Below are 24,459 nucleotides of genomic sequence, written 5' to 3'. Positions count from 1 at the left end.
TATGGATGTCAGCAGCATCACGCATTTGATCAGTTATAAAGTGGCCAAGGTATTTCACCTTCTCACACACATTAAGATCATTATCAGACAGTTTGAACACAGGAAAGTTTAGCTTTTTATCCTGCTTGGTTCTACATATCAAGATAGCACTTTTAACAGCATTATACTGGACATCATACTGTACACCATATTCAGAGCAGATATTTAGGAGCTGCTGTAAACCAGCACTACTTGGACTGAAGACCACCAGGTCATCAGCATACATCAGATGGTTGATCAGAGTTTACCAACCAAACACCCTGTGTTACAGGCTCTCAGCTGCACTGACAGATCATCACCATACAAATTAAATAAAACAGGAGACAAAATTCCACCCTGCCTGGATTCTCACAATAAACCCAGGGACCCCCCGTTGCTTTAAAGTAATAAAAAGTTTTCTGTGGTTTACACGATCAGAAGCCTTTTACACCGGGGACACACCGGCCGACGAAGCGCCGCGAATCGGGGACCGCCTTCAATAAAACACATAAGGACAGAAGAATTTCTTTTTCTATACCAGTTGACCATTTCTTTAAGTGCGTATGTACACATGTCAGTACCATGTTTTGGCTTAAAGCCAAACTGATCATCCAAGGAACTGAGGTACACAGTGATTCTATCAAACAGGATTCCTTCCAAAACTTTAGACAAAACACCGGCTAGCGGCTAGTGCAATCGGCCCATAATTATCCACACTGGTCACCTTCCCAGATTTGTTCTTAATGACTGGAACAAGCAGAATTGCCATCGAGTCTGGTACTATGCCATGAATCATAAACCTTGTAAAAGAAAGAGCTAAAAGGGGAGCTAGTCTAATGTGATCCAGACCACAAGCCTTATTATCAGCCAGCTTCATGCACCTCATGGGTCGTTAAACATATAGATTCATCGTTAATAACAGAGCCATCCTCACACCCATCACCATGAACAATGCATAATAATGTTGTCTCCATAATGCTGCAATATTATCTTCATCAGAAACACCTTCAACAGTACCTGGCAGAGATGATTTGCAATTATTAATTGTTTTCACATCTTTCCAAAAACCATTGACATCATTACTCATAAATTTCCTGGCCATAGAATCTGCTCTCATGATCTGCTCATTTTCTGATATAAAACGAACAGCGTACTTATATCTGGCATTTGCACGTTTTTTCTGTTCACATTCCATACCCTGCCTAGGTCTCCCGACCATATCCCAACATTTAAAAGCTACCTGTGCTTCATCCTGATACATGGCAACATGTTCTTTCCAGCCAGGCCTGATATGAGGTTTCTGCTTATTCTTACCTTTGACATGAAATGGTCTACCACTTTCATACAGAATACATAGTGTTGGTCTTTTCTTCTATGAGACCAGACAGGTTCGGAGTAAATGGAGAGAAAAACCTATCATTGGTAGAGAGTGGAGACAAATAATCAGAAAGATCGATCTGTTTTTCGCCGCTGCAGAGGGGAGAACACGCAGCTCTTTAGCTGAATCCGCATCCAGCTCTTACTGCTGCACCCCGTGTTCTGAAGCTCTCTGACCATACAGCTGTATTTATTGAGAAATAATGGAATGTAACATACGCAGTTTGCCATTTGCACACGTCATTAGTCTTGATAAGCAGGAGCTAATTGCCTTGTTAGTCAGGAACTAATACATCACAAGGACATGTAATTCTAAGATAAGCAGGAACATCCTTGATAACAAAGACACACGCTGGTACCGAGAGGAACTAAGAAGAGATGGAATGTTTTCACTCCCTTTTTGTGCAGGAGAAAATATGCAGCTGTTCAGAGCTTGTGCAGAAAAATACTGAGAGGCACTTGTAACGTGAGGAAATATGGGTTTTCTGTCACAATGGTGGTGTTGGACTCAGCTGTGTCAAAGCTGGGTCGCTGAGAACTTTCACCCACAGATTAAGACCTGAACGCCAGCGAGTCTGGGAGGAAACCATAACATCAGCCACCTGCGGTACCAGAAGATGTGTTTACATGAGTTGTACCCAGACCAAGTCAAAACATAAAGTTTAAACTTCTTTTTCTTGATTTTAATGTTAAAATAACATTATCATTTTGCTCATTATAAATGTGTTTAATCAAATGAATGACTATTTAGCTTTGGGGTAATTATAATGGATTAATGAAGCCATTCTTAAATAATGTTGAGAATGTTTGTTACTGACCTTCACACACACTCAAGCACAAACATTCACACACATCCACACACACCTTCCCACAGTAAACTCCAGACACATTTGATGACGCACATGTTTTGCTTTGAGAAGAGAAAGGTTTTTGGTAAGTTTCAGTCTTTTGATTCAGTTCGTGTTGGGCAACGAGAGAGAACAGACCTGAAAACCAAAGGGGGGGCAGAGCCTGTTGGCTCGTTCTTCCCCCCTTTCACGCTGTTTCTGCCAAGCCAGGCAGAATAGCTGAACCGCGACTTCTAACGAAGACTCATTACCGAGTCTTTTGATTTCTGAGTGAATTAACTTAAGAAAGCGCATCGATAAAACGCTCTACCATCCACGTGTACCGAGGGCAACTCTGGACCGGTTCCGTTCGACACCTATGTCTCCTGGCTGGCTCGCCATTAAATGTAGCGTTATGGATTTATGCTCTTTTATGAAAGAGAAACCATGCTACGTATTAATTCGGAATATTAATTTTAATAAATCAATAACCAAATTTTATATTGTTCAGAAGACTCAAAGGTTGTTTTCATCGATAAACTGACGATAATATCTGAGTGTCTGTGTTTCAGTTCAATGAGGAAACAAGTTTGAAGGATTAAAAGTTTTAATTCTTCAAATTAAACTAATGATTTTGAAAATTGACAAACAGGAAATAACAATCACATTGGCAACTTTGTGGGACAATCTTTTAACAGTTTATATGCTGTTCTTGCTCAAATAGACCTTCTGGTGAATTTATGAAGATTGAGAATGTTGTGACATGAATGCGTGTGTGAGTCTGATTTTGCTTCAGGAAGAAACAGGTGTCTGAGTGAAGTGATGGTTTGGACAAACTTAGGTCTTATCAGAGAACTGCATCAAACGCTAAAACCGTGCTCTGTCTCACCGAACTCTTGTGGACCCTCTTTCGGATCCGGGCCGTGGAGGATGTTGTGGTTCATCCAGATGACACCGGCGGCTGACAGGAGACGAGGTGTCGAACGGAACCGGTCCAGAGTTGCCCTCGGTACACGTTGATGGTAGAGCGTTTTGTCGACGCGCTTTCTTAAGTTAATTCACTCAGAAATCAAAAGACTTGGTAATGAGTCTTCGTTAGAAGTCGCGATTCAGCTATTCTGCCTGGCTTGGCAGAAACAGCGTGAAAGGGGGGAAGAACGAGCCAACAGGCTCTGCCCCCCCTTTGGTTTTCAGGTCTGTTCTCTCTCGTTGTCCAACACGAACTGCATCCAAAAGACTGAAAACTTACCAAAAACCTTTCTCTTCTCAAAGCAAACGTGCGTCATCAAATGTGTCTGGAGTTTACTGTGAGCAGGTGTGTGTGGGTGTGTGTGAATGTTTGTGCTTGAGTGTGTGTGAAGGTCAGTAACAAACATTCTCAACATTATTTAAGAATGGATTCATTAAACCATTATAATTACCCCAAAGCTAAATAGTCATTCATTTGATTAAACACATTTATAATGAGCAAAATGATAATGTTATTTTAACATTAAAATCAAGAAAAAGAAGTTTAAACTTTATGTTTTGACTTGGTCTGGGTACAACTCATGTAAACACATCTTCTGGTAGACTGCAGGTGGCAGATGTTATGGTTTCCTCCCAGACTCGCTGGCGTTCAGGTCTTAATCTGTGGGTGAAAGTTCTCAATGACCCAGCTTTGACACAGCTGAGTCCAACACCACCATTGTGACAGAAAACCCATATTTCCTCACGTTACACACTTGATATTATAACAGGATTCCATAATGTATAAAAGAGCATATATGAGAGATACATATATTTTCAATAGAGCATAGATCACTTTTATGTTTGAGATTCTTACAATTGACATCTTTACACAGGATAGCCTCTTTAGCCACAGAGATATTGATTGGATATTAATCTGTATTATTACTATAAGACAACATGTCTTTGTCACTAAATGCTGCCCATTCTAATTTTATATTATTATCATTACTGACATAATTAACTCCCATTGTATCAGGCAGCTGTTCCAGATTTATAGAGAAAGCAAGAGGTATATGGTCTGACACAGCTACCCCATACTTTATAGTCATGCTATCCAAAGCTGCATGTCCATCAGGTGTACTAATACAATGATCCAGCCATGATGTAGTATGCCAAGCCTCACTAATATATGTGTAACTGTCTTTTGGCAACAACACTTTGCTAGATAGAATAAGATCATTGTCTTCACACAACTGTGTTAAGTGTTTAGCAAACTGAGATTTTTCATCTGAGAGATCAGCATTAAAGTCGCCCACAACATATATACTATAAGTACTGTGGCTTTGAATAAATGCATTAATAATTGCCAACCTACCAAGATATTCCCCTTCATTTCCAGCAGCTTCGTATGGAGTATAAATATTAAGGATAACAAAACTGATGTTATTCAGGATATGCCAATACACCAGTCTACATCCAGTCTAATTGGCTTAATTACAGCTTCAATTGTTTTGTTCCAAAGCACAGCCACTGCTCCTGATATTCTGCCTCTGACTACAGCTGTGCTGAGATCAGTAGTTGATTCCCCCACTCCGAAAAATTTGGGATTGAGGTAGTTAAGTTTGTTTAGGTCTTGTTTAGGCAGAAAAGTCTCTTGTAAACACAATATTTCACATTCTTCAAGCAAACTGTCTACAACAATACGTCGAGCTCTATCCCCTGCATCCTGGCCCAGACGCAGGCCACGACAGTTACAGGACAGCACCCGAAGAGACATGAAATTACACTTAAACAGAAGAGTTACAAAAACATCCACCCCCTCAGAGTTATCATGGATGTAAACTAGATCTATTAAACCTAAAATGATTTTTGAAAAAGGCTGTAAAGACGTTTATTTCTGCTGTGACATGAATATATTTAACATGAGAGTCCATGAGGACTTGCTCACTTCTGGTGCCAGCCCCTAGTGGATGAGGGTGAAACGGCTTGGTACCCTTGCCCTAACCATAACCCTTTAACAAACATAAAAGTCATCCCACACAGAGTAATTTCATACATTAAAATTGTGTGGTTATGGTTAGCGTAAGGGTTAGGGTTATTTTTTTGTAAGAGGGAACTCAAATTGACATAACACCGGCGCGTGACGCAGGGGAAACAAAATCTAGTGGGGATAACTACAGTGCTACAACACCGGTGTTTGAACCGTAGGCTCTAAAAAAACGGGCATATTTGCTCACCCTGTTGGCTCCTGTTGGGTTTGGAGAGTGAAGAGACCTATCCAAAATGGCGGCAACGCTGTAACGCTTTCCGTCGTCGTCGTCGTGGCTTTGCCGTTTCCTTCCGCGGGTCACGTGTTCACTTCCGGCTCGCGCCTGTTTTGGTGCTAAGCTAAGCAGCTAAACTGGAGCTACACAGACATCACCATGGAGCTCGTCTCTTCCGTCTGGGCTGAGAACGTTTCTAGGACCGACCTCATGAGAGGAATCATCACCGAGAAGCTGACCACGGCCGCGCGGGACATCCTAGCGGCCGTGGAGAAGGTCATTAGCGACTACGAGGCGGAGGCGTCGGGCTTCAGGGAGGAGATCCAACGGCAGAAGGTCCAGCTGGAGCTCTTGCAGCCTCGGGTCAAAGAGGAGCCAAAAGGTGGGATCAAACATGCTCTCTGGATGTAATTCTTTAAATTAAAAACAGAAAAGTTTGAATCAGAACTTTATAAAAAGCACAGAAGTCGTGACGCAGACCACGTTGGTGCAGCTTCTCTAATGTTTAGTTGGTAACATCTTGACTTGATACAGTAGACATTTTTAATAAAACAGCAGAGAGACCACCACGCCAGAAGCTCGTCCCACAGCGGTACAGACCAGGACACACAAGGGAATCCAGATGCTATTGTAGTTCAGGTTGTCAATCAATCAATCAATCAAAGCTTTATTTATAAAGCGCCTTCCGCAACCCTGTCAGGAAGCCCAAGGCGCTGAACATGGTACAGTAGAAGTACAAATATAGTGAATAAATCAAAAATAAAAGCAATTCAGAAATAAAAGCTATTCAAATTACAAAATACAAATTACAAAAAAAGGTGAAACATTCTAGTACAGGACAGATGGGTAAAACAAGGGATAGAGTGAACCAATGAAAACTGTCAAAGAAATTCAAGATAAAAGAGGGCCGAATCAAACATATTCAGGAAACGCCAAGCGGAGGAGGTGTGTTTTTAGGTGACTCTTAAAGGCTGGCAGAGATGGGGACAGCCTGACTGAGGGTGGCAACTGGTTCCAGAGTGACGGTGCTAGGACTGAGAAAGCCTGGTCACCGCGAGTACAACACCTAGAACGAGGGACAGCGAGCAGGCCTTGTTCAGAGGAACGCAGAGCGCGTGATGGGGAGTGTCTGTTCAGGAGTGTGGCTAGATAAGGGGGACCACCACCCTGGAGGAAATGATAAACAAAGACGAGGATTTTGAATTGTGAGCGATAGCAAACCGGAAGCCAGTGCAGCGAGGCCAGAACCAGACTGATGTGGTCCCAGTCAGGAACCTGGCTGCGCTGTTCTGCACAACCTGTAGGCGAGGCAGTGATGACTGACACAACCCTGCATATAGAGAGCTGCAGTAGTCAAGCCTAGAAATTACAAAGGCATGCAGTACCCGCTTCAGGTGGGCTCTCGACAGCATATGCTTGATTTTTGCAAGGCGTCTCAGGTGAAAGAAACTGGACCGGATCACAGAATTGACGTGAGCATCAAATTTAAGTCCTACATCAAGTTTCACCCCCAAACTGGTAACAACTGGTTTTGAGTAGGGAGAAAGAGGGCCAAGATCAACATAACGATCCACATTCCTGCTGTTGGGGTGAAAAACAATGAGCTCTGTCTTTCCCTCATTCAGATGTAGATAGTTGGCCATTAGCCAAGACTTCACCTCGTTAACACAGGAGACAAAGGACTGGATAGAGTGACCTTTCTCCTGACACGATGGAGAGTAAATCTGGCAATCGTCAGCATACAGATGGAATGATAGGCCATGTTTACGAAAGATTGACCCCAGAGGAAGCAGATAAATGGCAAACAAAAGAGGACCAAGGATAGATCCCTGCGGGACCCCCCAGCGGAGCCCCTCCCAAGAAGAAAAAACATCACCCAGTTTAACACAGAATGTCCTGTTGTGGAGATACGATCTAAACCAGTCCAGAGCTGACCCTTTGATCCCAACCCATCGTTCCAAGCGATCGAGTAGAATCGCGTGGTCAACTGTGTCGAAGGCTGCTGTCAGATCTAACAACAGAAGCAGCACAGGTGTTCCCTGATCTAGTGATAGATAGATGTCATTTAGGACCCTCAGTAGAGCTGACTCTGTGCTATGGCCAGACCTGAACCCTGATTGGAAAACCTCAAACAGATCAGAGTCAGCTAAATGTGAGACCAGCTGCTGATAAACGACTTTCTCAAGCAGCTTCGATGTAAAAGGCAGGGTAGAGATAGGCCTGTAATTTTCTATCACAGAGACATCAGCACCAGGTTTCTTCAGGGTCGGCCGAATAACTGCTGCTTTCAAAGCAGCTGGGACCACACCTGTGCTGAGGCTCCCATTGATAATCTGACCAAGTGAAGGGCCAAGACACGGAAAGGCAGCCTTCCAGAGACGAGGCGGCAGAACGTCAAGTGGAGAGCCAGATGGCTTCTGCCTCGCAACAAGCTTACTCAGCTCAGAGTATGAAACAGTATTGAGGGAGCTCAGGGTGGGTGGTGATGGAGGAACTGGAACAGGGGCAACAGAGTTACCAGAAATAGCTGCTCTAATGCCTGATACTTTGTGAACAACGAATTTGTGAAAATCTCCAGAGTTTCCAGCAGCTGTAGGAGACATGAAGCTAGGCTCCTGATACACCAGAACAGTGTTCAGTGTTTTGTTGAGAATCTTGGATTCTTAGAATTTGTTTCAATGATGTCTGCAAAATAGGCCGTTCTGGCAGCCCTCACAGCATCCTGGCAAGCAACCAGAGAGGCTCTGAACAACTCACGCGAGACCTGTACGCCATCCTTTTTCCACTTTCTCTCAGGTATTAGTAAACAAAGGTTCACACTCAGGTAAAGTAAACAAAGGTGAAAAAGTACATGTAAAAGAAAAAACCTAAAAGTCACACAAGCCCAGACAGTCCAACAGCGCCCACACTCCAGTCACGATATCACCAACACCGTCTGACCCATCATCTGTGAACTCGCAGTTTTATTTTCTGTCAGACTTGATCGAGTCCCACAGATCTCAGAAGACCCCATTGCCATCGTAGGGCTCTGTTACCATCAGCGGTGGTGTTCTCCATCCTCACACCTAACGCAGGACCTTTATTCTAACAATGCGGCCTTCAGCGTTTCCAGTGCTGCCCATCACCTGGAGGTTTGTGTTGGTTCTCGTGAGGTCCCTGTCCCAACGCTGCTTGCCTCCAGCCTAGGGGGTATAGATTGTTTAATTAGGTAAATTACAGTAAATCGTTTTTGCAAAAAAACATATTGGTTTTATCCTGAGAGATGGTTTCCCAACTCATCACCGGGCCTAGAGTAGGACCCTGTGGTACACCAGACCTTGTCACAGACATCACATGTTGTTTCTGTCACATAATGAGGCCATCTTAGTGGTGTTATTGTCTTCTAGACAACATGGAGATCACCCAGAGCTTTGGGAGCTTCTTCAACACCAAGTATGCTGTGAAGGAGGAAATCCACACAAACTTCGAGGGAGTGGAGAGTCAAAGTGTCACGGAGCAGGATTACGACATGGATTCAAGGTGAAAGAAACATTCTCATCGATGGATGTCTCCTTTGTAAGTCTTATTTATTCTGCTATGAATTGACGATGATCTTTGTTGTTGTAGGTTCTCGACTCCAACATGTCAGACTGATGTGGTCAGAAGCTTGGACAGTCCCATAGATCTCAGGATCTGCTTCCTAAACGACTGGAAGATCGAGACCATTTCAAAGAAAAGTAAGAGCTGAGGAACTCAATCCAATAATCGATGCGTAGATATTTGACTGCAGAGCTGCTCTGAAGACATTAAAGGCTAATATAAGGACCCATAACAGGTTTAATCCTCTACGTGGAAGAGAAGACTCGGGCGTGTTTGATAGGTTTTCAGTATTTCATAAGGGTTTGTCAGCGTCTGCAGAGCAGGTCTGAGGAAATGTGTTGTTCTTTGACTTTGTCCTAAGGACTGTTGTGAGTGAAGAGCTTTTGGCGGTGGCATGTTGGGTCCGACATGTTTTTAAAATAAAATAAGAAGCATCTATTGGTGAAAATGAACCCGGATGAAATCATGGTGATTAGGGCTGCTGCTATCAAATATTTTTGTAATCGAGTACTTTATCGAGTCTTATCGATTAATCGAGTACTCTAATAAATTACCCTTTTGTGTTTGTAAACCATTATATCAAATAGCATGTTATAAAATATGAAAGACCTCTCAAAATGAGCAAGCAATTGCCAGTTATTCTTCAAGTTTTATTCAAAATTAGTTTTCAAAACTTCAGCACTTTAACTTTACTTCACAGTAAACAAATATCTGTGCAAAACATAAGTATACAACCTGAGCCGATTTTCCCCTCGTGCGAGAATCTGCTAGCCTGCAAGCCAGACAAAAACTAGGAGGATAACTGTTGAAGTAGCGCTGCGAGCGGCTGCGGCCCAAACAGAACCAGAACTGCTCACGGCGCATGCGCAAACATGGCTCGCCGGCTGTTTCCCTATTAACACACGTCTGTTTTAATTTCTACACTTTTTTTTGTCTCACACAATAACAAGGATTGCTGAGAAAGCGTGTTTGCCGTGGTTTTATCAAATTATACTGATCACAAAACATTTATTTACTTTCTTTCGTTTTCCTCCGTCACTCATAAACACCCGTGTCCTCCTGCAGAAACCCCGAGGGACAACAAATATCAATAACAACACGGTAAAAAGTCCGTCGTGTCGTGTAAAAACTGCTATTTTTAGCACATTTTTAGATCCGACGTGTTGCTACCAGACGTACGGTGCGAGCTGAAACTGAGTGCTACAAACGAAAAAGTCACGCAGTGTCTGCAGAATATATAGCGGACCTCCGAGTCCGCTTGCAGAAGAGACATTTACATGTGGATGTTTCCTGGTCATGTGCGGCAGCACGGAGGATGTGGTGTTGTGGTAGGCTAAATCCATTTTACAGTATTTATACTGGACTACGTTTTCCGCCTTACGGCGTGAAAAATGGTCCCACACCTTTGACATTCTCTGTCTTTTTCGCACTCCACCGGGGTCCACGTTGTCCGCCATGGCTTAAGAGAAAGTAAAGTTACATTCGCTACTCGCATGTGCATTCAGTGCCGTGTGTATGTATGTGCCATTCGAGGCCGTTTGCTCAGCAGATTGCTCTCGTGTGCGGCAGGCTTTACACACCCACCCTAAAACACCGAGCCAGCAGCCTGGATGACTTCTACTTCCTCTCAATCTGTCTCCTCCCTTAACACTGATCAGAAGATCAAAGAACCCCTCAACTCAACTCCACCACCCCTGCCACATCAAAGATCTGTTGCTCCCTCCACCCGTTGTCACGCACAGCACCCCGCTGGGCAGCTAGACTATTTGCCCCTCTGAAACAATCAGTGCATTTACATGGAGCGTCAGAGGACCAAATCACTGCCTGAAGTCAAACGCTTCACATGCCTGTTTACACCTTGTTCTGGCTGAAGTTGAAGCTAGCTGACCTGGGGCCTCATTCATCAAGCTTGCTTACGCACAAAATGGGGTCTGAAAACTGCGTAAGCAACTTTCCACGCAAACTTTGGGATTTATGAAAGAAAACGTAGTAGAAAAATGTGCGCAACTTTAAGCTGACTAAGGACCTGGCTTACACACATGTTGGACATGGAGAGCACCTGCAGTGCTGCTGCTGAGTAGATACAATTATGAAATCCTGCAGCATTATCACTTGTACCGCTTCGTTTTCACACAGAGCAAGACCCCCCCCCCCCACACACACACACACACAAACACACACATACACTGGTTAGCATGCGCGACTTTCACTCGGGAGTCTGTGGATCGAATCCTAATCTGACCATATTTTATATTCGCCACAGATCTCTCTGACGAACTCACAACTAGGGCTGCAACTAACGATTATTTTCATAATCGATTAATCTGTCGATTATTTTTTTCGATTAATCAATTAATCGGTTTGTTATTGTTTAGCTATTTAACCTATACAAGTGATGAATACATTTCAGTTATGAAAAAGAAAAACATAAGAGAATTGTGCAGTTGACTGCAATCTATTTTATTGCACATGAACACAGTCAGCGGTGTAAAATGAGCTAAACAGTGCAAAATATCAGTCCAGAATAATTTTTTGGCATCAAAATATAAGAGGTAAATTCCATAAAAAATAATGTAGAATCTAGAATAGAGTTTGTAAGTGGTATGCATTTCTGGGGGGTGAGTGTCTTGTTCCCCATGTAGTTGTCCATCGCTACTTGTTTTTTTCTGCATAAGAAACACAAATAAACTGAAATAAGTACACATATAAAATAAAGCAGCACACACACTACAACACTAAATCCATATTACATTATTTGAATTAATTAACAATATACAGTGATCATTTATTTTGACAAAAATGTGTTGTGAGGCGTTTTAAAGCGTTAGTAAAACAGCCTTTTAATAGTAAAAAAAAATGACTTTCTGAATTTCTCCTGTATTTAAAAATTGAAAGCGTACAACTATGCCGCGTTATATTCGCCTGGACACAGCTCGTCTGTATATTTTTCTCCGCGGAGTTGTCCTTTTTTGAATGAGGAACATAGTTATGGGTTTGTGCCGTTTTTCTGTTAACGAGAACATTCTTATAAACAGACGTGCTAAATTTGGCAAGCGCATGATACACAACACGGAGGAGATTCACGATTGCATCTAGTCAATCAGAAGTAGAACACGGTAGACTGACGCGGCAAAAAAACATGTTTAACATCCACTATAACGAACTCAGCTCCCAAATTTGATCTGCGTTAGCTTGTTTATTTTCTGTTACTTACCGGACTTTCCTCTGCTGCATCAGCCCCCACATGTTTTCGTCTCAAATGTTCACTTAGGGAAGTCGTGCTTCTGTGCCATGCTAGATGGTTTTTGCATATTTTGCAGGTCACCCGTCTTTTCATGGCATCTAGAGTGAAGTGCTCCCATACTCGTGAGGTTTCTCTTGTTTTGTCGCTTCTATTTTTCTTCCGTATTTCTTCTTGTTCTGCCATCTCTCACAGCAAGATGCGCGTCAGTAACGTGTTACGTCGTGAAAACCGAGGGCACTTACTGGCTCGTTTCTTCTTCTACGGCTCCACTGGTAGATCAGTGGCTCATTACTGCCACACACTAGCGGCAAAAAAATAGACTTTATGCGGTAAAATATGATTATTAAACAACTAATCGATGACTAAAAAAGTTGTTAACTATTTTAATAATCGATTATAATCGATTAAATCGATTAGTTGTTTCAGCTCTACTCACAACTTTGACGGCTTGAGCAGCGCTGTGTCACTCCATGGATTTTCATTATTTGTTTTGCAAAAGCACTTCCTTTTGGTTTTCCACCTCACCCACAGGTACCTCAATTTCTGCTTCTGTGAAATTGAGCTTCCTTGATCTGCCTTGATCTACGGTCGCCATCGTCATTGGCGGAGCGCTGCAACAGCCGGCTTATGTATATGCACGAGATCCACAAGGCACTTTGCATTGACTATTTATGGCAGTAAGTGGGCGTGGTGAGGGCGGGATGTGACTAAAATGCAGCTGAGAATCATTCTCGTTAGTCTCTGATTTATGAAATGGAGATTGCGTGCAGCTGTGCTAGGGCTGGGCGATATGGCAAAAATAGAATATCACGATTTTTCCAATATTTTATCACGATTTCGATTTTATCACGATTTTTTATCCATGAATAGCATAACTTCAATTGCGTATTAAAGAAGAGAAACATTGAATGAATAAACATTTATTCATATTAGGGATAATCAGCACAGTGCTAACACACTTATATTTTAAACTCACACCAGAGATGATAAAAGCCCTGAGAAACAATTACAAAAATCAGTTGTCCTCGTTTTTCAAGTAACTTAACATAAATTAAAATCGTAAACATATTTAAAGTGCAAACATGTCAATTGCAAACGTATTGTGCAAACATTTAACTTGTTCAAAATACTATGTAGCTCCCAGTTGCTCATGTAGTGGATAGTTAAGCTCAAATACGGCTCTGATGTGCGGCTGGACCAGAGATCGCTTGTGGTAGCAAATAACTGCACATTCTGAATATTTTCTGCAACAAGTCTCTAAATAAAGTAAAAAATTTTCCAGTGCAGAGTGGAGACAACCCATAGAAGCACTGATTTGATCTCATTTCAGAGAAAAATAGAACAGGTTAGATGCACCTAATAAATAAAATTACTAACAAACTCAGGAATCTTTCTTTGCTTCACTGTTCTGATGCTGAAAATATCACTAATGCGGATCAAAGGAGATACACAGATGAATGCACCTCTTATTTATTATTTGGAGACTACATTTACTGCAGCTGGCAGAGGCAGATATTGTTTCTATTGATACACGAATTTACAGAATCATTTTAAATGTTAATAGGGGAAGACTGCAGGAGGGAGCGGTAAAATACAGGGGGTCCCCAACAAAAACAAGAAACTACGAGTCTGATGAAACCCGCTGGTTTTCCATCAGGCAGTCACGGGGCAGCTCCAACGACCCAGTGACCGAGCTCAGTCCGGTACCGACACCGGCTCGGCAGAGGGTGGACGAGCCGAGGCGACGTCGTGCTCTGCTTAAGAAGCGGTGTTATTTTCCTGCTTCAGAAGAAGCGTCCAACGTGTTTTTACGCTTTCTCCGAGACATGTCACGTCACTAAGTTGTTAGCGCCGCGCGCTAAGGAAACCCTGCGTTCCTCTTCGGAACGTGTCGCTCAGCCGCGGCGAAGCCATGTTTGTTCACACACAAATGAAAACAAGCGGGGCACTAATATATTACTATGACTCACTCTGATTGGTTAAGGGTCAAACAAAGGCGTGTCATTCGCCTGAGGTAAGTTCCATTTTCATTCAGAGGCAGAAATTCAACAGCAGAGCTGTGAATCGTGATAAAAAGGTCTCTCAAAAATGACAGACCGTCAGATGTGTAGATCGTAAAACGGTCTAAAATCGTCATATCGCCCAGCCCTAAGCTGTGCGTACTCCATGTTTGATAGATCACAAACCTACTTGGCGTAAGTACATTTTTTGCTGACCTTCAGTACGGTTTTAGTAAGGATTCTACCAATGTTTGATAAATGAGACCCCTGCTCCTAGTCGAGCTTAGATACCCAGATAACGCATTCTGGATAGAAACAATGTTCCCCCTTAGCCGAGCTCTGGGGCCTGGGCACTGTCCCTCCTAGAAGGGACGGGACCATGGAAGCGGTCTTCTGATGATGTCACAACTACAGGTCTCTGTTTAAGTTTGACTTACAATTTGACCATTGTTCACATCCTGTTTTACTTTGTTTACCACACGTGCTGCTATAAGCTAACCTGGAGAATACCAACATGAAAGGGGGCGTAATGCCACCTACTGTTTTACGCAAACTAGTATAATAGCTCCAAGTCTGGGGGTGGTATTAGCTTGATTATTATTATAGCCTGACTTGGATATACCTGCACTGACTGTGCTGAGCAGCTGTCTCCAGTTTTCATGTCACAGACCCTCTACTGGCCTGCTGCAGGTTGCCTACAGGGCCAACGGGTCTGCAGACGATGCCTCCTCTGCACAGACACCCCCACCCCCTGTTCAGCATCAGCACTGCTCAAATTGCAGAGCTTAGTGACCCTTTGAGCCGTTTACAGACAAGCCACTTTCACTTTGGGGAGGCACGAACCAGACCCGAAAGAGTACGTTTTGTTCAGATCTCGGTCATTGTTTCGTTTTCCTGTCTCCTAATGTGGCCCCGCCCACACATTAGAGACTGTTTAGCTGAAATTCTCGCCTACTGCCTCCGATTGGCGAGTAGAATCAGCTAGCGGGGGCTTGAATCCATTTTGTTCCCCTTAGCACACAACAGCTTGCTGTAGCGTCACAAACGCTAGTCTTTAATGATGCTACATGGTTAAAGAAGCGTCCCGATACGTGGACGTCCTTGTTACCACATCTACGCGCCTGTCCTGGACATCGGCACACCTGTTGCTGGCCTGGTGAAGAGCATTGGGAGAACCGATGTCAGCAGGAAACGAGCGCTTCAGCACCACCCTAGACCAGTTGTGGCATATTGACGACTTTGGGATTCTGGTCCCTGGGATGTCCTCAGCTGTAAGGCGTATGTGTTGTTGGACAGTTTTGCTCCAGCCACTTGAATGACGTTTCCTTTGTGTTTCAGTGATGAAAAGCCTACCGTTTCAGCTGCTGCAGTGTCCCGCGGGCCTACAGGAAGCAGAGTTTTTTAGCCTGTTGAGGTCCAGCTTTCCTCTTCTGGCAGCTGATGGACCCTATGACTTCTTTGTAACCAACAAAAGCGGGAAACTACAGCTTCTGACAGTGGGGTCCATGACACCAGAGCAGGTCTACGGGGCTGCCGGGACATCTGACCTCTACCTCCGACCTAAGGTGACTGTCTGCTCCACACCAGCTTTGAGGACAAGCCTCGGGGCCTGGCTTAGGGGCCCAGAGGCCTCGGGGCCTGGCTTAGGGGCCCAGAGGTCTGCAGACGGATGTTTAAGTAAAAACTCATGAAATAATGAAACAAATGTTTCAGCTTCCAGAGAGAGTCCAGGCCCAAGGGGACGATGCTCCAGCTTCACCCTCCACCAGGTACGCTGAGCACCTTTCTCCTAAACCTGAACAGGATGGTCGCTTACTCGGGGTATCCGCAGGGTCTTAAAAAGTCTTAAAAGTCTTGAATTTAATTTTGAGAATCCTCCATATACAGTCAGGTCCATAAATATTGGCACAGTGCTAACATTTTTGGCTCTATACACCACAATGGATATCAAATGAAACGAACAAGGTGTGCTTTAACTGCAGACTGTCGGCTTTTATTTGAGATATCTACATCCAAATCAGGTGAACGGTGTAGGAATTACAACAGTTTGCATTTGTGCCTCCCACTTGTTAAGGGACTAAAAGTAATGGGACAATTGGCTTCTCAGCTGTTCCATGGCCAGGTGTGTGTTATTCCCTCATTATCCCAATTACAATGAGCAGATAAAAGGTCCAGAGTTCATTTCAAGTGTGCGATTTGCATTTGGAATCTGCTGCTGTCAACTGTCAAGATGAGATCCAAGGAGCTGTCACTATCGGTGAAGCAAGCCATCATTAGGCTGAAAAAACAAAAGAAACCTATCAGAGAGGTGGCAAAAACATTAGGCGTGGCCAAAACAACAGTTTGGAACATTCTCAAACAGAAGGAACGCACCGGTGAACTCAGCAACACCAAAAGACCCAGAAGGCCACGGAAAACAACTGTGGTGGATGACGGAAGAATCCTTTCCCTGGTGAAGAAAACACCCTTCACAACAGTTGGCCAGATCAAGAACACTCTCCAGGAGGTAGGTGCATCTGTGTCAAAGTCAACAATCAAGAGAAGACTCCACCAGTGTGAATACAGAGGGTTCACCACAAGATGTAAACCATTGGTGATCCCCAAAAACAGGAAGGCCAGATTAGAGTTTGCCAGACAACGTCTAGAAAAGCCTTCACAGTTCTGGAACAACGTCCTACGGACCGATGAGACCAAGATCCACTTGTACCAGAGTGATGGGAAGAGAAGAGTATGGAGACAGATCCTAAGCATACCATCTCATCAGTGAAGCATGGTGCTGGAAGTGTCATGGCGTGGGCATGTATGGCAGCACGATGAATTCTGAAGTGTTTCGGGCGATATTATCTGCTCGTATTCGGCCAAATGCCTCCGAACTCATTGGACGGCGCTTCACAGTGCAGATGGACAATGACCCAAAGCATACTGCAAAAGCAACCAAAGGCTTTCTGAAGGGAAAGAAGTGGACTGTTTTGCAATGGCCAAGTCAATCACCTGACCTGAATCCGATTGAGCATGCATCTCACTTGCTGAAGATAAAACTGAAGGGAAAGCACCCCAGGAACAAGCAGGAACTGAAGACTGTTGCAGTAGAGGCCTGGAGAGCAGTACCAGGGATGAAACCCAACGTCTGGTGATGTCTATGTGTTCCACACTTCAGGCTGTAACTGACTGCAAAGGATTTGCAACCAAGTATTGAAATGTATACGTTTGATTTATGGTTCTTATTCTGTCCCATTACTGTTGGTCCCTTAACAAGAGGGAGGCACATATGAAACTGTTGTAATTCCTACACCGATAATCTGATTCTGATGTAAATACCTCAAATAAAAGCCGACAGTCTGCAGTTAAAGCACATCTTGTTTGTTTCATTTCATATCCAGTGTGGTGTGTAGAGCCAACAATGTTAGCATTGTGTCCATGTCCCAATATGTATGGACCTGACTGTACTACTCCTCTCCATGTTGTCCCAATATGTATGGACCTGACTGTACTACTCCTCTCCATGTTGTCCCAATATGTATGGACCTGACTGTACTACTTCTCTCCATGTTGTCCCAATATGTATGGACCTGACTGTACTACTCCTCTCCATGTTGTCCCAGATTTGAGGGGAACCTGAGGAAGCGTTCCCAACGCCGGATCACCACCGAGAGTCTGATCGACCTGGAGGTCCGCCTGCTGGAGGAGAGCTGCAGCGCTGCTGCCTTCCCACACGGTGTGTGTGTGTGTGTTTATTATGACTGTGTGTACCATGACTGTGTGTGCGTGCGTGCATGCATGCATGTGTGTGTGCGCGTGTGTGTTTATTATGACTGTGTGTACCATGACTCTGTGTGTGTGTGTGTGTGTGTGTGTGTGTGTGTGTGTGTGCGCGTGTGTGTTTATTATGACTGTGTGTACCATGACTCTGTGTGTGTGTGTGTGTGTGTGTGTGTGTGTGTGTGTGTGTGTGTGCGTGCGTGCACCATGACTGGCTGGTGTCTCAGGTTGTGAGAAGTTCCAGCTCCATCAGCTGAAGTGTTCTGCTGGCCTGAAGGAGGAGGAGTTCGTGAAGCTGCTGAAGTCCACCTTCCCCCAGCTGGCTGAAGATCGACCTTTTACGGTTCTCGCTGATCAGGGCAGGAGGAAACCTCCTGTGGAAGTAGACCGACTGACCCCAGAGGACATCTGTAGGAGCTGCTGTTCCACCAAGAGTCCCACCATCTACATCCAGCTGGAGGTACCGAAGCATCTTCTAGGTTTCTTCTAGCTGAACCCTCTCAGAGGAGCTAAGCTTTTGTTGTTTCTGTGGGTGAACCTCCAGGAGACGCCTCCTCAGGAAGGAGCCACTGCTCCTGCGGCTCTCCCTTCCACTTCACACCCAACCACCCCTGAAATGGAAAACCTGGTGAATCTGAAGATCTGCATCCTGGATGGACCGTCCTCTGATGTCACGCCACCTTCTGGTACTTCTAAAGCCTGGTTCAGATCCTCAGTCAGATCTGGGTCTGAGGGAACTGTTTAGCCTCTCATTAGCAGCTCTGGCTAGGAGGCTAATGCTGGTGTTTGGGGTTCTGATGGAACCAGTGAAGGTCCACTTCAGACTGGTTCTTGTTGTAACAGAGTTTCCCTCTCAGAGTTTCAGAGTCAACAGATCATCGAGCTCCTGTGTCCCAGGAACCTGGGGGAGCTGGAATTCTTCACCCTGTTGAGGGCCACCTTCCCTTTGCTGGAGGACAAGGACTTTGACCTTCTGACTGGTCACGGCTCAAAAGTGAGTCCGATCAGAGTAAAGAACCTGACTCCAGAGAAGATCAACCACATCACCACTTCTGCCGGGGGTTCTGTCCTCTACGTCCGCCTCCAGGTCCGCTTCCTATGTGCGTGAACGTTTGCTGCTAGGAGACCGAACTCTGGAATCTCATTTGGGAATCTTAACTGTTTCAGGAACAACAGAACGCCCAGGAGAGCGATGAAGAGGTTCAGTCCAGGCTTTCCCCCACGTAAGTCTGAGCCAAACCCAGTTTGGTTTGAGGAACGGTTTTGAGATCTTGGTGGTAAAATCCAGACGGTCGGCTTCTCTCCTGGACGCTAACGCTAGCTGCTAGGGTGGAGCGCTCTGAGGTCAGAGGTCAAACCCAACGTTGCTGCTGAATGAGCTCTGTCGTTTGGGTCGGGAGAATTGGATTGGTCCTGAAATCTAGTGATGTTACCTGTGACACGCAGGATTCGAAGCTTGTATCACCAAAACGAACCACCGCAGAGCAAAGCACTGTGTCGGAGCTTGATTTGTTTACTGAAAGTCACGTGACCAACGAGCAACGATGCTTCGTTCACCCTTCCACCCGCGTGACCGCTTCACACGTTGTTTCAAACATTTAAAGCAACGCAAACCGAGAGGTGCAGGTTTATGGCAAGCCAAATGAGCATTTATTCTGATGTCAGGATGTCAGCCAGAATTGTCATGAACATGTCAGCCATTTCTGTCCACTAGTTAACTAGTTAGCCATGTTTGTGTCAACTAGTTAAATAGTGACAGCCTAAATGTCAACTAGTTAACTAGTAAGGCCTAAATTCTCTCTAGTTAACTAGTTAAAATGTTTCATATCTTACTAGTTAACTAGTATTGCTCAGTGTGTTAACTAGTGCGCATTTATGTCTACCACAAGTTAACTAGTGTGCACATTTTGACCCTCACTAGTTAACTAGTGAGACAAATACCTTCAAGTAGCTGACTGGTATGCATTTCTGCTTTTACTAGTTAACTAGTGAGCAGTTTTTGTGTCAACTAGTTAAATAGTGACAGCCTAAATATCAACTAGTTAACTAGTAAGGCCTAAATTCTCTCTAGTTAACTAGTTAAAATGTTTCATATCTTACTAGTTAACTAGTATTGCTCAGTGTGTTAACTAGTGCGCATTTATGTCTACCACAAGTTAACTAGTGTGCACATTTTGACCCTCACTAGTAAACTAGTGAGACAAATACCTTCAAGTAGCTGACTGGTATGCATTTCTGCTTTTACTAGTTAACTAGTGAGCAGTTTTTGTGTCAACTAGTTAAATAGTGACAGCCTAAATATCAACTAGTTAACTAGTAAGGTCTAAATTCTCTCTAGTTAACTAGTTAAAATGTTTCATATTTTACTAGTTAACTAGTATTGCTCAGTGTGTTAACTAGTGCGCATTTATGTCTACCACAAGTTAACTAGTGTGCACATTTTGACCCTCACTAGTTAACTAGTGAGACAAATACCTTCAAGTAGCTGACTGGTATGCATTTCTGCTTTTACTAGTTAATTAGTGAGCAGTTTTTGTGTCAACTAGTTAAATAGTGACAGCCTAAATATCAACTAGTTAACTAGTAAGGTCTAAATTCTCTCTAGTTAACTAGTTAAAATGTTTCATATTTTACTAGTTAACTAGTATTGCTCAGTGTGTTAACTAGTGCGCATTTATGTCTACCACAAGTTAACTAGTGTGCACATTTTGACCCTCACTAGTTAACTAGTGAGACAAATACCTTCAAGTAGCTGACTGGTATGCATTTCTGCTTTTACTAGTTAACTAGTGAGCAGTTTTTGTGTCAACTAGTTAACTACTGAAGCCTAAATGTGTGCACTAGTTAACTAGTGCACATTTCTGCTGTCACTAGTTAACTAGTGGGCACATTTTCACCCTCGATATTTAACTAGTTGACACAAACATGGCTAACTAGTTAACTAGTGGACAGAAATGGCTTACATGTTCATGACAATTCTGGCTGATATCCTGATATCAGAATAAATGCTCATTTGGCTTGCCATACAGGTTTGTTTGACCTGACCCCGGCTTTCCACGGGAGCCATCAGCAGCACGTTACTGCAGCAGCACGTCATAGCTGCTGATAGGAACCGCTGTGGTCAACAGAACCTTTTCCACCGGAGCCGTCAGCAGCGCGAGTCGGCCGCGTCTCAGGAGCAGCATGTCGCGGCCTTTACGCGCCGGTTCTATTTTCTACGCGCGACGCCTCTGAAACGGGTCAAGTTCGACATTTTTGGGGAAGGAAAGACAGAAAATCTGACGCGGAAATGGAGAGAAGCTCCCGAGATTTTCAGAATAAAGAACGTACTGCCTTCCGGTTGCTTTACTTTAAAAAAGGTTACTAACTGCGTCCCCGTGAGAAGTTATCACCTAGCTAGCGGTCTCCTTTGTTTTTCAGGTCCGTATTGGCGATTATAAAACGGACAGAACATAAAACACAAACCATGTTGTAGTTTTCTCCTGCTTGTTGTTGTGTTTACTGACGAAGTCACTCGTGTGACTTCGTGCTCTGTCGGTGACAGCTGCTCCCCTGCTGCTTCGCGTCTCGTGGGAAGGGCCGAGCAGCAGCTTACGCGAGCAAGACGTGCTGCTGACGGCTCCCGTGGAAAGCCGGGGTGAGATTGACGGTTCAGGATTCAGTATTCAGTGATTAAACACCGAGCCGCAAAAATGGACCCTGTAGCAAAAAGAGGGCGTTCTGAGATGTGGGAATGTTCCAGTTTAATCTCTCCAAATAAGGTTTGAAAATGTATTTGGTCTAGTCTAGTAAATTACCTTTATAGTAGTAATACTTGGTGCATGTTGTAGGGCTATAGCTTTTAGACCGTCTGTCATTTTCCTTTAATTAAATTAAAATCTCGTTTGGTATGATTTTTCTTCTTTTATTGGTAATTAGTATAATAGTTGATGAGCTTTTCAGTTTGGTTGTACGTGTAATGGAATTTAGTATGTCCTATCCTTATGTGAATTCTCTAATCTTCATTTTGTTACTCTATTTCTAAAAAAAGATACATAAATTGAGCTAATTATTCCTGCCTAATAATCCAATAGAAATGTGAAAAGTAAAATATTTGAATATGTAGAGAATGTTAACATGTGTAAATTAGATATATTTCATCACGTATCCCATAAAAATAAACATTGTTTCATTTCAAGTATTCACACCAAGAAAAGCAATTTTAGTACATTTAATGTAATGTTCAAATTCAAGATACTTTTATTATATGATCCTGAGGAAGCTTTTTAATGCTTTATTTGTCCATAAAGTTCAATACACCATTCGTTTTCAGTAGAATTGGCTGACAATACAATGAAATACAAACTTTTACCAGCAGGTGTCCTCACAGAGTTTTGAAGCATCGAACCTTGAACCTTTTTTCAATACAATTGGATTGTAAAGCTTTGTTGGTTCAAAAGGCTTCACATCATCATCACTACTGAAATCCCTGGTTTTACTACCTGCTGGTGGGCGGAGCTTAAGCCAAACCGTTGATTAATGTGAAGTTTGGTCTAACGAGCCTTCCTCGTCTGTTCCAGATACGTTCAAGAGAGCACATCCACGTCCCGTCAAGAGGACACGGAAGACAACTCGGCCAACCACCGTACGAAGGACGAGACGAGCGCTGCACCTGTGAGAAGGATGGAGGAGAAACGTGTCCACCGTCCAAACGTCCGCAAGAGCAGGCAGTTGGAGGGCGATGAAACTGAAGACAGTGAGGACAGTGATGGTTCAGATGTACTTACCCGGGTGTCTTCGCACTGCCTGTCTACTGCCTACAAGCCAGATCGACCCAGGAGCCCGCCTCCCAAGGTGGAGGAGGAAGAACAAGTCCATCTTTTACACAAGGATGTGTTGGACGATGACGAGACAGAGGACAGTGAGGACGGGGATGATACCGACTCCGTTTCCACCAGGCTGTCCACTCAGAAGCCTCTGGTGTCCAATCCCAAAGCAGCGCAAAACCCAGAGCCTGCCAGTGTCAAGGAGGTTCCTGTGAAGGCCATCAGTCAGGACACCGCTAAAGACGATGGTCAAGGTAGCCGTAGCACCAGAGATGGGCCCTCGTCTCCGTCGCCTCCAACGTCTGATCACAGGTCGGGTCGGAACGAAGGCGTGGAACCGATGGAGGTGACGGAGAGGGAAGGTGTCACAAACCCAAACGGTCAGGTGCCTCGGCGTTTGGGCTGGTCCTGTCGCTTGTGTCGGTTACACCATGGCACCAAAAGGATGCTGGTCAGACACGCCTGGACCCACATCGGGGACGTCAAGCTGCTGTGTGGGGTGTGTGGAGACCAGTCGCACTCTTCACACGCTCTACGGACACATCTACAGACTCACCAAAAGGTCTTCGCGTGCAAGATCTGTACCAAGGTGTTCCTGTCCATCAGGGGCTTCGAGGAGCACAAGGAACGTCACAAAGGTCACACGTCTTCCCACAGGTGCAGAGTGTGCAGCCAAACCTTCACAAACGCGTCAGAGCTGCAGAAACACAAGGAAGTCCACGCCGACGAACCCCAAGGCAAATGTGAGACCTGCCAAAGGTCGTTCAACTCGAGTCTTAAGCTCAAACTCCACCTGCTGACCCACAAGGGGATCAAGCAGGGGGAGCCTGGGCCCCAGTAAGCACCGGCGTTGGGTTCTGGTGAACGAGTTCAGCTGTGACGTCTGCAGCAGGAGGTTCTTTCTCCATAGCGGCGCAGCAGGCGCACACGCAAAAGCACGGCCAGCAGGGGGCATCCTCCTGATGGAAAGGCTCCAACGTGTGTGTGATCCCTTCCACAGGGTCTGAAAACTCTCCATGATCTCAATTATTTTCTGTGACCGGAAGCCCCGCCCCCTGGCTGAGGCTGGACTGCAGCATCCGTCTGTTCTGATGACATCATCTGATCTGTCTGGGTCGGAGGTGGTTATTTTAGATATTTTATAGCTGTTACATCCTTCTCCCACCCAGCAGCTCCTTTCAGGATGTTAGCTGCCGGTTTTGTTCCGAGCCCTCTTGGCTTTGTGTGTCTGGTAAAAACCAAGTCGAGACTTTTTTCAGGAAGTTCGTGTTTGTAGCAGAACCCAAACATCTGGATTCCTCTAAGCTTCTGTAACAGGAACCCTAGACTTTGATCTTCTGAATCTGAAGCAGTTTTGTTCAACACTGGTACTTCTATTTTGAAAATCTAGAACTTTTAGGTGATGTCTAATAACTTTTCTCTGTGGAGAAAATCGGGTTGATTCAACAGTTTGCTGTTGTTTCTCCTTTTAGCCTAAATACCAGACTTAGGAAAAGCTGCTGCTTCAGTCCTGTTATTTAAACGTTCCGATTCATGTAACTGACACGGTTTTATTAACCAATAAATTTGTCACGTTTTTCTTTGGCTCTCTCTCTCGGTGTGTGCGTGTAAACGTTTGGATTTAGTTGCACATTA

At 44.3% G+C, this 24,459-nt stretch overlaps 1 protein-coding gene across 1 annotated transcript; it reads left to right on the top strand.

The window, feature by feature from the left end:
- The first annotated feature begins 5,419 nt into the window (after nucleotides 1-5,419).
- Nucleotides 5,420-24,403, top strand: LOC107395475 (uncharacterized). Its single transcript, XM_015974870.3, has 11 exons — nucleotides 5,420-5,819; nucleotides 8,824-8,956; nucleotides 9,044-9,153; nucleotides 15,599-15,825; nucleotides 15,974-16,029; nucleotides 17,863-17,975; nucleotides 18,247-18,479; nucleotides 18,564-18,705; nucleotides 18,877-19,106; nucleotides 19,187-19,242; nucleotides 22,579-24,403. Exons 1-11 carry the CDS (start codon nucleotides 5,597-5,599, stop codon nucleotides 23,663-23,665), a joined length of 2,610 nt encoding a protein of 869 aa, XP_015830356.3. The 5' UTR covers nucleotides 5,420-5,596; the 3' UTR covers nucleotides 23,666-24,403.
- The last annotated feature ends 56 nt before the right edge of the window (nucleotides 24,404-24,459 follow it).

Source organism: Nothobranchius furzeri, chromosome 2 (genome assembly GCF_043380555.1).
Source record: "Nothobranchius furzeri strain GRZ-AD chromosome 2, NfurGRZ-RIMD1, whole genome shotgun sequence".
NCBI classification, from domain to species: domain Eukaryota; kingdom Metazoa; phylum Chordata; class Actinopteri; order Cyprinodontiformes; family Nothobranchiidae; genus Nothobranchius; species Nothobranchius furzeri.
Note: the sequence above shows the minus strand (reverse complement) of the source record. Positions and strands in the feature narration are given on the sequence as shown.